This window comes from Myxocyprinus asiaticus, chromosome 2, assembly GCF_019703515.2.
Source record: "Myxocyprinus asiaticus isolate MX2 ecotype Aquarium Trade chromosome 2, UBuf_Myxa_2, whole genome shotgun sequence".
NCBI classification, from domain to species: domain Eukaryota; kingdom Metazoa; phylum Chordata; class Actinopteri; order Cypriniformes; family Catostomidae; genus Myxocyprinus; species Myxocyprinus asiaticus.
The window spans coordinates 25,168,205-25,181,191 of NC_059345.1; the positions used below are offsets into that span (position 1 = coordinate 25,168,205).

Here is a 12,987-nt window from a genome sequence, read left to right on the forward strand (position 1 = left end):
AATATAGTCTGATAAACATACAGTTGAAGTCAGAAGTTTACATACACCTTAGCCAAATACATTTAAACACAGTTTTTCACAAGTCTTGACATTTAATCGTAGAAAACATTCCCTGTCTTTGGTCAGTTAGGATCACTACTTTATTTTGAGAATGTGAAATGTCAAAATAATAGTAGAGAGAATTATTTATTTCAGCTTTTATTTCTTTCATCATATTCATAGTGGGTCAGAAGTTTACGTACACTTTGTTAGTATTTGGTAGCATTGCCTTTAAATTGTTTAACTTCGGTCAAATGTTTTGAGTAGCCTTCCACATGCTTCTCACAATAAGTTGCTGGAATTTTGGCCCATAACTGGTGTGACGGAGTCAGGTTTGTAGGCCTCTTTGCTCACACACGCTTTTTCAGTTCTGCCCACAAATTTTCTATTGGATTGAGGTCAGAGCTTTGTGATGGCCACTCCAATACCTTGACTTTGTTGTTCTTAAGCCATTTTTCCACAGCTTTGGAGGTATGCTTGTGGTCATTGTCCATTTGGAAGACCGATTTGTGACCAAGCTTTAACTTCCTGGCTGATGTCTTGAGATGTTGCTTCAGTATATCCACATAATTTTCCTTCATCATGATGCCATCTGTTTTGTGAAGTGCACCACTTCCTCCTGCAGCAAAGCACCCCACAACCTGATGCTGCCACCCCTATGCTTCATGGTTGGGATGGTGTTCTTCGGCTTGCAAGCCTCACCCTTTTTCCTCCAAACATAACGATGGTCATTATGACCAAACAGTTCCATTTTTGTTTCATCAGACCAGAGGACATTTCTCCAAAAAAGTACCCATGTGCACTTACAAACTGTAGTCTGGCTTTTTTATGGCGGTTTTGGAGCAGTGGCTTCTTCCTTGCTGAGTAGCCTTTCATGTTATGTTGATATAGGACTAATTTTACTGTGGATATAGATACTTGTCTACCTGTTTCCTCCAGCATCTTCACGTGGTCCTTTGCTGTTGTTCTGGGATTGATTTGCACTTTTCACACCAAACTACGTTCATCTCTAGGAGACAGAATGCATCTCTTTCCTGAGCGGTATGATGTCTGCGTGGTCCTATGGTGTTTATACTTGTGTGCTATTATTTGTACAGATGAACATGGTACATTCAGGTGTTTGTAAATTGCTCCCAAGGATGAACCAGACTTGTGGAGGTCCACAATTTTTTTCTGAGGTCTTGGCTGATTTCTTTAGATTGATGTCAAGCAAAGAGGCACTGAATTTGAAGGTAGGTCTTAAAATACATCCACAGGTACACCTCCAATTGACTCCATTTAACCAATTAGCCTATAAGAAGCTAATTGGCTAATTGCCTAAAGGCTTGACTTAATTTTCTGGAATTTTCCAAGCTGCTTAAAGGCACAGTTAACTTAGTGTATGTAAACTTTTGACCCACTGGAATTGTTATATAGTCAAATTAAAAGTGAAACAATCTGTCTGTAAATAATTGCTGGAAAAATTACTTGTGTCATGCACAAAGTAGATGTCCTAAATGACTTGCAAAAACTGTAGTTTGATAATATAAAATCTGTGGAGTGGTTAAAAAATGAGTTTTAATGACTTCAGCCTAAGTGTATGTACATTTCTGACTTCTACTGTAAAAAACGCTAAGAAAAAGCATATATGGGACGATGCCAGTTAACGGGCTAAACTAGCTCTTTAGTATACTTACTGTCTGATTGTTCATATTTCAACTAAAGAAGAAAACATTTGCAAAATTTTGTTTATTGTATTTAAATGTTTTATCAATTTTATTATGAAATGAAAAAAGAGTTTATCTGAGTGTGTATTTTGGTAAAATAATTGAAATACGCTAAGATTTATCATGCTGCATCAAGACTTATTTTGAAATCAAATCACATATCGTTTCTAAAAATGCTATTAACTTTTGATAATTTTAGTCTTGTCATTGATAGACTCTTTGGCTGATGCCAAGAACAATGTATATTACATTACAAGTGATTCTATTCATTGCTTTTTAAGCAGTTTGCCTAAAATCTTCACAAAAATGCAATTTTCACTAATTTCCTGCCATTCCTGTGCTTGGCCCCGATAATTGCTTCTTGCAGCTATATTTTTTATTTTACTATTATTTCCAGCTTAAGTATTGTTTATTTGTACAACTGATATTTCTCTCATGGATTCTGTATTGCAGGTTCCTGGTGCGCAGGACTTGGTGGACTTCTCACCAGTGTATCGCTGTTTACACATCTACACTGTATTGGTGAGTCCTCATCTTTACCTCTTTGCAATCCGTTTAATTTAATTTTTTTTTTTTGGGTTGTCTTTTTTTTTTATCATTAGGGATGTGATCTGTATGTTGGACCACATGCTTGTATTGCACAGATAGCCGTCACTGTGTTCCCCATGACTTGACTGATTCTTAGAGAACATTCCATGTGTTAAAGCAATTGTGCAAGAAAATGTTTCGGTGTGTGAGACATTAGCCCCTTTCACAATTTTAAATGACAGGAAAATCATTGGGTTGCCTTTACTGGTAAATGTACCACGTGCTGTTCACACATGCAACGACTTTCCATCTTTTTTTCAGTTTTGCTAGTACTTTTCACACATCAGCACCAAATGCTGTTAAACTCTGTGATGTTGTCCCAATGTTTTTGTTTGAAAACATGGCGAGATATTATTTTGTATCTGAATTCTGAACGTCAGTAATGTTGGTGATGTTTTAAATTTTTTTGCCAAATGTTTACATTTATGCAGTTGCTCAAGACTCCTAAACTCATCGTATGCGATGACTTCAAATAAGACTGATGAACTACAGAGAACAAAATGATGATGCTAGCATTTGAAGGCGGAAACGCCATCTGTGGCTGAAAAGCACGTATATCGCTACAAAGAGGGAGGCTGGTGATTTTATCGTACTTTAACGGAATCACTTACTGTTCCTTTAAGCTGTCAGAAAATTTCTTCATCTGCTCGGATGAAGAGTAGTGCTCTATCTGACCAATTTGTTGACATTTTGCTTACTTCCAAAGTCACCGGTGTTATGGCACGGAGTAATTGCTTTATCTCCTTCAGAACTTTCTTACGTCAGCGTGTCCTGACCTCGAATGAACTAAAATCGGTGATCTTATGGCTCTGTTCACACATACCTTCAATATGGAAATTTATAGGTAATGATACAACTTCTCATTAAGGGAAATTGCCTTAGAAAAATTTACCAGTATTTTCAAAAGGGTTGTGTTCACACATAATCTCTAACCTGAAAATGTAAGTACATTTTCTGGAAAAGGCTGTATGTGTGAAAGGGGCAATAGATCAACGGATGCTTAGTGTGTTGTGGAAAAATTGGAAATGCTCTTAATTTTTGGTCGAGTGGTGGAGCATCACTATTGCAAATCCTTGTTCATCTTCTCCATCCTACCGACACTCCATCCCCATTGAAATCAATGTCTTCTCAGCATTCTCTGACGCAGCGCATGTGTAGGCACCCTAAAACAGCTTTTTCTCTTAGACTGATGTGACGAGTCTTATATGAGTGTACATAATCTTAAATATTAAAAAAAATACTATTCTGCTATTACCATTTCTTTCTGTTTAACCAAAAAATGAACTGAGCTTACCTTAACGGGATTGAGAGTGGATTTATTGAGTGTAATTGTGTAAACCTCTTTTATTTGTTGTATAGATTTCTGAGATCTGAAAATTTGTGGTCGACCTATAGGGTTTTTTTAATGGCCGATATCCAGAGAGCAGGGTGGCCGATAGGCCAATACAATGCCGATATATCACACAATTTAATATAGTAAATAACAAACATAAAATTGCAAAAAAAAAAATATATATAAACTCTTTTTTAGCACTATATTTACTCAATTTCATACAAAACAAAAAAATAATATTGTATTTTAAATGGTAGATAGTACGGGTGTAACGGTTTGAATTTCTCACTGTTTGGTTTGTATCACGGTTTTAGGGTAATGGTTTCGGTACAGTTCAGTATTTGCTTTGTTCAGAAAAACAATATTACTCCCAAATCCAAAGAATATTCTATTTGTTAAACACTTCAGCAGTTTTGCCCTTGAATAACAATCATTGTTTTACAACAATAACCATAGTTTAACCATGGCATTTGTAGTAAAATCATAGTAACCACAATATAACATGGTTACTGTAATGGTTACAATATATAGTAAAATCATTACTATATAGAACTACAGTTACTGTTGTAAAACCATGGTTTATTTGTATCAACCATGATTTCTGTTCAGAAAACCATGGTGACAGCGGTCATGGTTACTACAATATTACTATAGTAAAACCATGGTTAATTTTCGTCAGGGTCCTTAACTAAAAAAAACAAAATTTTCTCTAATTACTAAATCAATATTTTAACTTAATACCTGCACTATTACACTACATGCATCATCATAAAGTGCACTTCAAATTAAACTCAACATATATTCAATGGTCAGAAGCTGTACATCACTATAAAAGGAATAACCTTGCTAAAAATGCAAACGAGAAGGAATGTTGTGATAATGCTGCTCAAGTATTTTAATAATACGTGGAAATCTCACATGAACACCCCAACCGCTTTAGTTATTGTTTCACATCTGTTTGAATTAGCACTGAGTACCTGCTTAAAAATGGAAGGGAGTGTGTGCAGTTTCAGCTCAACTGCGGCTCTTTCCCTGGGTGATGTCGGCGTAAATGATTAATTATGTATCAATGTATTACTATAACTGCATATTAATGCCATTAATCAAAGCGCATTATTGACACTCGCGATAGATTACAGCCACGCGAGGGGACAAGAAGAACTTGCATGCATGTTTTAAATAAACCCTCACGTGCATTATTGACATATAATACCAGTATATGGCACTCGTGTCGAGCGATGTCTGCAATCAGTGCCTGTTTTGTAAACATCTTTTGACCATCGCTGTTGTAATTGACTGCAAAAAGAAAATGTTCCCAGAAAGGAGAAACGCAGGGGGCTTCTCTATCAGCGGCTTGTCTCTGCTTGTCATTTTCAACCACACACAACACCATGCAGAACAGTGATGTCATCAAGTTGACCCACGCGAAACAGGCGGAGCGTATCATCTACATTGTGGATTCTACAGAGCCATTCAGGTGCATTAGCGGAGGTTGTAACTGTCTGTTTGATGCTTTGTTTTCTTGAACAAAACTTTTGCTCCAGATGCATCATTAAACTTGAGGTGAACCGACCGCAGTGCCAATGCTTCCCGAACCATGGGTGGCAAACCGTACGGTTAATTTTTTTTATTTATTTATTTTTTTTTTTGCCAAGAACCGATTCACTCCTAGTAGATAGCAGTTTCTTCAGATTTCTCTTTAGTCATCAAATTTTAGTAATTTGTTTGCAGGAAGAAGGAAATAAGTCCAGCAACCATGGATGGCATGTCCACATTAGCAATCGCATTTACTCAAAAAATACTGAATCAAGCCAATTGTACATACAGTGCATAGTGAATAAGACATTTACTTATAGCACACGTGAAACACTTTTACCTTGGGCTGCATCCGAAAACATAGGCAGCTGACTTGCTACCTTGCTGCCTAATCAATTAATGGCATAACTGACATCTGTTTTCAATGAATGGAACATTTTCCTGGTAAATGTACATGAGTGTAAATGCCAACATCATATATGTCGAAAGGACTGATGCCTGTCATGCAAAACATGAGCTCATTGATGTCATTAAATGAGTCTGCTTTTTATTCCAACAGTTACTCCTGGTCTGAGGCTGCCGTATATATATTTAGTTTATACGTAGGGTTACGTCCTACATAAATTTAATGGTGCAATGCTCAAATATTTAGTAAAGCATAAATTGTGACTTAGTGCCCATTTATACCACAACTAGGCTAAGTTGTAATGTACGTATAGCTGGTGCAACTGGCCCCTGATGTTTATTTAGCTATTTATTTTATTTTTATTTTTTCTTTATTTAAATGGTCAGCAACTAACTGATACTAAACAGTACTGATGTTTATTTAGCTATTTATTTTATTTTTATTTTTTCTTTATTTAAATGGTCAGCAACTAACTGATACTAAACAGTACTGATGTTTATTTAGCTATTTATTTTATTTTTATTTATTGTTTATTTTAATGGTCAGCATTTGACTGATACTAAACAGTACTGATGTTTATTTAGCTATTTATTTTATTTTTAGTTATTCTTTATTTTAATGGTCAGCCATTGACTGATACAAAACAGTACTGATGTTAATTAAGCTATATATTTTATTTTAATTTATTCTTTATTTTAATGGTCAGCATTTGACTGATACTAAACATACAGTACTGATGTTTTTTAAGCTATTTATTGTATTTTTATTTATTCTTTATTTTCTCAGTGTTCATTTCTAGAGTTTGTTGACAATGTGTAACAATAATATCTAATGTTCTTTGATAAAAATATTTAAGAAAGCAGCCTTCTGAGTACCTTTGCATAGTCATATCGGTGCAAATTCGGTGCACAATCCACATAGAAAAGGTCTGTTTTCATTCCAGCTAAAAAATGAGCAGTGAATTTTCCCTCTCTAAAATCGGTAATGGTATCGGTCTCAAAAATCCCATAATGGTTGGGCTCTAGTATCTATAAATATATATTTTTTAAAATCCTCCAGTAACAATTGATTCTAATTGGCCCATTCTGAACAGCGCTGCCAAAAGTAACAGGTGCCACTTGTCAGCGCCGTCTATGCGCTGCCTGCTTCAGCAGTGATCTAGTGATCTGTCGTCGTGTTTTTCAGAAAATAAATAAATGTAATTATTAAATGATTTAATTAACGTATTTTACGATTTTCTATAATTCAAGAACTTTTTAAGCACCTCTTGGTAAAAATGGCTATTTCCTTTTTATATATAAATTTTATTTTAAGTTTTTAACATTATATACAAAGCAAGGAATATGAACAACAACAACAACAATAATAACTAAACAGATAAACAAACAACATAAAACAAATTAAGGAGAAAAAAAAAGAAAAAAAAAAGGGTGTACTGGCATAAGCAAAGCATAGCCTAAAAAAAAAAAAAGGTTCAAAAAATTGTTGCAGGGAGAGCTTTACATAGGGGTACATTATGCAGACTTGAGGAAATCCAGAAAAGGCTGCCACACAGTTTGAAATCAACTATGCAGGTTGGGTTTATAAGAACATATACCCTCCATTCATATAACATGAAGCAGTTCATTCAACCAGGTTTTGAAGCAAGGGGAGTCCGAGGAGTTCCAGTTTAAGAGTGTTATCTTTTTTGCAAGGATCATACCCAGCAATAAGGATTGTTGTTGAGTACTTGGGAGTGGCCAAAGTATCAGAAGACCCTAATATTGCCAGGCCATGATCGGCCTTAACGTCCTTCTGAAAAACCTTTGAAAAAAAAAAAAAAAATATGCTACTCCAAAAATTATACAGTTCAGGACAAAACCAAAACAAATACAAAGAGAGCCCTCTGCCGCTTTACATCTGTCACATATTTGGAGAAACAGAATTGTATGTTTTACTCAGTTTAGTTTTGGAATAATAAAGTCTATGTACCACTTTAAATTGGATCAGCCTATGTCTCGAGTTTATTGAACAGCATTGGATCCTGCCAAGACATTCATTCCAATCCTCTTCAGGCACTTCTACACAAGTCTTTAGTCCAAGCATCTTTTAGGTGATTTGTATTCACAGGCATCGAGAAAGCACTAACAAAACGTGAAACCAAATGTCTATAGCTTGGGTTTAAAAGGAAATCATTCAACCAATATGTTAGTCTTTGGCTTATTGATAAATTGTGGCATGACATCTTGGACATAATGCCTCACTTGTAAATATCGAAATCTGACCCAGGGAGACTAAATATCGACTGTAATTGGCTATAGGATGCAAATTTCCCCATCTGCATAGAGACCCACAGTGAACATTAAACTTTTATTTCTCCACACAGAAAACCCCAGATCCAGCTGAGATGGCTTAAATAAGTGGTTGTGGGTGATGGGAGTGTGAACAGATATGTCAGGCAATTTAAAATATTTCTTTATTTGGTTCAATATTCGTATCAAGTTTTTAACATAGTTTACCAATCAATTTTGATGAAGGCGACACTTTAGAAAAAAGTAGAACTGGGAGAGAAGATTTTGCCAGGGATATTGTTTCTACCTTAAGCCACAATGGATCATCCGTAGAGAAGGCCTCAGTAGGAGTATCCTTCTGCCAGTACGTTAGAGCCCTAGCATTTGCTGGCCATTAATAAAACTTAAAGCCCTAGACCATCTGCATGTGTGAGTTTCTGTAAATGCATTTTTGCTATGCGAGGAGTTTTGTAGCCCAGACAAACGGCATGATAATTGAATCTAATAGCTTGAAAAAAGACACATAAATAGGAAGATTTTGGAAAAGGTATAGTAACTGTGGTAAGAACCATTTTAATGGCATTAATTTTTACCAAGCATTGATAGGGGAAGTAATCTCCATCTAGCAATACTATCTTTTAGTTGATCAATCATTGACAAAAAGTTCAATTTAAATATGTGCTTGGGTTTTCTTGGAATTACTATGCCAAGATAAGTAAAGTGGTCTTCAACTAACTTGAAGGGCAAAGAGTGAAACTGGTTAGGACTTATATGTGCCAAGTGTGACATAAATTCACTCTTTGTCCAGTTGAAAGTGTATCCGGATAATTTGCCAAAGGCGTTAATATTATTGAGCAGGTGGGGAATCGATTTGACTGGATCAGAGAGATATATTAAGAGGTCATCAGCATATAGACTGACCAGTGCCTCATTATTTCCAAACTCTATTCCATGTAAATGAGGATGACTTCTAATCCCTACTGCCAATGGCTCCAAGGCAATATCGAAAAGGAGAGGAGACAGATGATCACTTTGTCTGACTCCCCGGTGCAACTCAAAAGGTTTAGATTTGTCAATGTTTGTCAGGATAGACGCCAAGGGACATAAGTACAGGATTCTTACCCACTTGATAAAACGGTATCCAAACCCAAAGTGCTCAAACGCTTTTAACATGGATGGCCACTCTGTTTGATCAAAAGCCTTTTGAGCGTCTAACGAAATGATCGCTGCTAGAGCTTCTTTCCCACGGTCCCTATAAAGTGTATTAAGAAGCAAGCGGACATTGCAAAATGAAAATCAAGTATAAACCCAGTTTGATCCGAATGTATTATTGCTGAAATATGCTTTCCCAATCTGTTAGCCAGCACTTTCGTTATCACTTTCTGATCAAAATTTAAGAGCGCTATAGGCCTGTAATTAGCTGGGTCAGTGTTGTCTTTCCCTTTCTTTAAGAGTACAGAAATATTGGCTTCGTATAATGAACTTGGAAGTGTATCATTTCTATAGGAGTCATTGACCATTCTCAATAGATAAGGAGCTAGTTTTAAACAGAATTTTTGTAGAATTCACAGCCAAAGCCATCTGGACCTGGTGTTTTGCTGGACAGGAAGGACTTAATGGCCCCAGTATGTCAGCTTCAGAAAAGAAACTATCTAGCTCCTCCTTTGAGGTCTCACTTAATTGAGCGAGGTTGAGACTTTTGAAAAATGTGTCATGATCTGCTTGACTGGCATTACATTTTGTCGAATAAAGTTCTGAGTAAAATTCTCTAAAACATTCATTAATCTCTTTTGGATTCATTACGATTTTAGTTGTTTTCGATTTGATTTTATGAATTGCTGGCTTTGCTTGCTCCCCTCTTAGCTGTCTTGCCAATAAAGTGCTTTTGTTTCAGTTTAAGTAAAGGCTCTCAATTCTTCTACCTAGAATGGAATTGTATTCATATTTCAGCTTCAAGATCTTGTTCTTGTTCTTGGTCTTGTTGTGATCCAGAGCTTCTATATGCCTGCTCGAATATTGGGAGTAGATTTTCAATTTCTAATAATCTGCTATGATTGCTCTTCTTTTTGGCTGCTTCAAAGGAAATAATATGACCACTCACGACTACCTTAAAGGTTTCCCATAAGACTAAATATGAGACTTGGCCATTATCATTGTTAAAAAAAAATTTGTCAAGTTTAGCCCCAATATATTTTTCAAAAGCTGAATCTTTAAGTATAAAAGGATTAAATCGGCAATGATAGCTCTGCTGCGGCAAGACATCCTTGAGTTGAAGCAAGATGGGACTGTGGTCAGAAATCAACATTTTGTGATACTGAGTACCAACTAGGGTTGCAACGGTATGAGATATTCACGGTACATTAACCGTCTCAGAAAATATCACGGTATACGGTATTACACAATTATTATTATCAGTTACAATGACCCTTAAAGGAGTGAAACAAACATTTGGTTGGTTGGTTTGGTTGAACTAACACTTCATTATAATTGAAACTTGAAACAAATTTTTTTTAATGGAAGTATGTGTAAAAAAAAGTCTCCCTTTTGAAAATAAATTCAATAAATAGAATAAATAAGAAAGATAACAGAATTATAATAATAATCCGAATTATAAACATGATAAAAAAAATAGCATGTAACTATAACATGTTATATAACTAAAGCATGTTAGTTTACATGTTAGCATGTTAAATTAACTACTAAATGAAAAATAACATCAGCTGTGTGAGCTTTTAAAGTAATTCCTATGATTATTAACATATACTGTAGGTGCGCAACAGCGCAGCCAGACTGCTCCAGATTTTACATTGGAAATCAAGTGGCGACCCACCATAGTAAAAACGTAACCTGTATTTAATGTATTCTGGGTCGCGTTTCCTTTTATGTTGCATAGTTTTGTTCATGGTTTTCAAGTACAAGGACATGCATCAAGTGACATTATTTTTGTTGTTGACGTCAACAACAAAAGCGACAGGAAGTTTGCTCTCCCCCTTTTAACAATTTAAGAGAATATTTATTTATATGAGCCCATTATTATCCCGTTTGTTTCCTAATTTCAAACGTAATTCAAACAGAACATACATATTACACAGGAGGAAAGGCTCCTCATTACCAAGGTTAGGTCTTAGATTATTTCATATGAAACTATAACATTTTGTCAAATATATAACAGTTACTTTTACTCATGTAAAATTGTGAAACAATTTTGTACAGGTGATGTATAATAAAAAAAACAAAACAGTTTTGCTCTTTTCCTCCTCAGTGCTGTTTGGCATGTCAGGGCTGCCTACTGTTTGAGAGGTTCGACTTGACTTCCTCCGTAACGCTTTAAACTTGAAAAGTCTCATTAGAATTGAAATTGGTCACATCAGTTTTGAGGTCTGCGCTCCGCAATATGTTACATGTTGTTGCACGCGTGCTAGAGAGAAGAGTAGATCATGATTGCGAGCTGGTTCCGTTAAACTTGTGCAAAAGTGCAGATGAGAAGCCTTTAGCTGATTGTGAGATTATCATTAAATCTGCCTCGGCAGTCCTAAATAGGCTATCACTTGGGCGGCCACCGAAATATCTTCAATGGGAGAACCATGGCATTGTTCTTTCCCTGCTGTCCGCGGCCCAGTCCGAATAGACCTGCGACCCACCAGTTGAGAAACACTGCTTAAACTCACACACACACACACACACACACACACACACACACACACGCTTATGTCAGACCCCTTGCCTCGCTTCTCTCTGACATTTTCTCCGCTGCATGTGTGTGTGGCGCAAGTTGACTAGTCTGACAGGGAGTCGATGCGCAGGTGAGATTCTCCATCCGGTTGCAATTTTTTTCTCAATACCGTAGATAAGCAAATGTATATGGTATGAAAACCGTCAATTTTCATACCGTGAAACCGGTATACCGCTGCAACCCTAGTACCAACTATATTGGGTACAAGTTCAGAAGAAATCAATAAATGGTCAATCCTAGTATAGGATTTATGGACGTGAGAGTAAAATGAATACTCTTTATCTGTTGGGTGTTGCAGTCTCCAAATATCTACCTTATTCCTGTCTTTAATCAACCTATCTAACATCTGTACAGAGGCTATAGTGGGAGGAGGCTTTGTGGATGATCGATCTAAATACGTGTCCAGATAGCAATTGAAGTCACCCCCAATAATAACATTTGCACACCCATACAGTCTTAAATCAAATTTTTTATTTTTTTTATTTTTTTTTATTTGGTTCATCTGTATTTGGGCCATATACATTTAAAATTGTTATATAAAGAGAGTTAATTCTTCCTGAAATCATAACATATCTGCCATGGGAGTCAGTAAACATCGAATCAAGCTGAAATGAAGTACCCTTCCAAAAGAGAATTGCTACTCCCCTGACTTTACTGTTGAATGGTGCCTGATATACCTGGGATATCCAGGTCGCCCTAAGTTTACATTCATGTCCAACAGCTATATGCATTTCTTGAAGAAAGAGAATATCTGCTTTCAGCGATTTGAGATACGCAAACCCTTTGCCCCTTTTACCATTCCAAGATACTAAAGTTAATGTATTACTTCCTCTATCTACTTCATCACTCCCTTTCATTTAACTATTGTAATATGAGATAAAACCACCATAAAAAAAAATAAATAAATAAAAACACACAAAACCATAATCTTTAACAAATTTAGAACTCCCTAACCTCCCACCTCAAATGACTTCCCCAAACGAAGCATTATGGCTCCCCCTAGCGACTAGACCACTAAACAATCGAGGAAGTAGAATAACAACTTGTACTAGCACTACAAACTAGTCTAATATTATAAAAGAAAGAAGAAAAAACAAAACATAAGAACAACTCCACATCCAAGCCTTATCTAGCAAAATGACATGAATTTACAACCACCAGAGTCCTGTGCATCCAAAAAAAAAAAAGAATTTAATCCTGGTTCGTCACCGCGATTTGTCTCAGTTCTTTATCCACATAAAGCTTGGCCTCCGTGGGGGATTTGAACAAGCTGGAAAACTCCATTGTGGTCGATGCAAAGCATGAAAACGCAAAACATGTCCCACCTTGAGCTCTTAAAATATTTGCATCACCTCACTGAAGCTCCGACGTTGCCC

At 36.1% G+C, this 12,987-nt stretch overlaps 1 protein-coding gene across 9 annotated transcripts in view; it reads left to right on the forward strand.

Annotated features, from left to right (window-relative positions):
• LOC127414759 (exocyst complex component 6B-like) overlaps positions 1 to 12,987 on the forward strand; it is a 187,583-nt gene that overhangs the window by 73,456 nt on the left and 101,140 nt on the right. For all 9 annotated transcript variants that reach the window (XR_007892852.1, XR_007892851.1, XM_051653053.1 and 6 more), the window contains exon 8: positions 2,199 to 2,267. Coding sequence is in view for 7 of the 9 variants with exons in the window: in XM_051653053.1 (XP_051509013.1) it covers positions 2,199 to 2,267 (69 nt within the window). In the remaining 2 variants the exon portion in view is untranslated. The remainder of the gene's footprint in view (positions 1 to 2,198; positions 2,268 to 12,987) is intronic.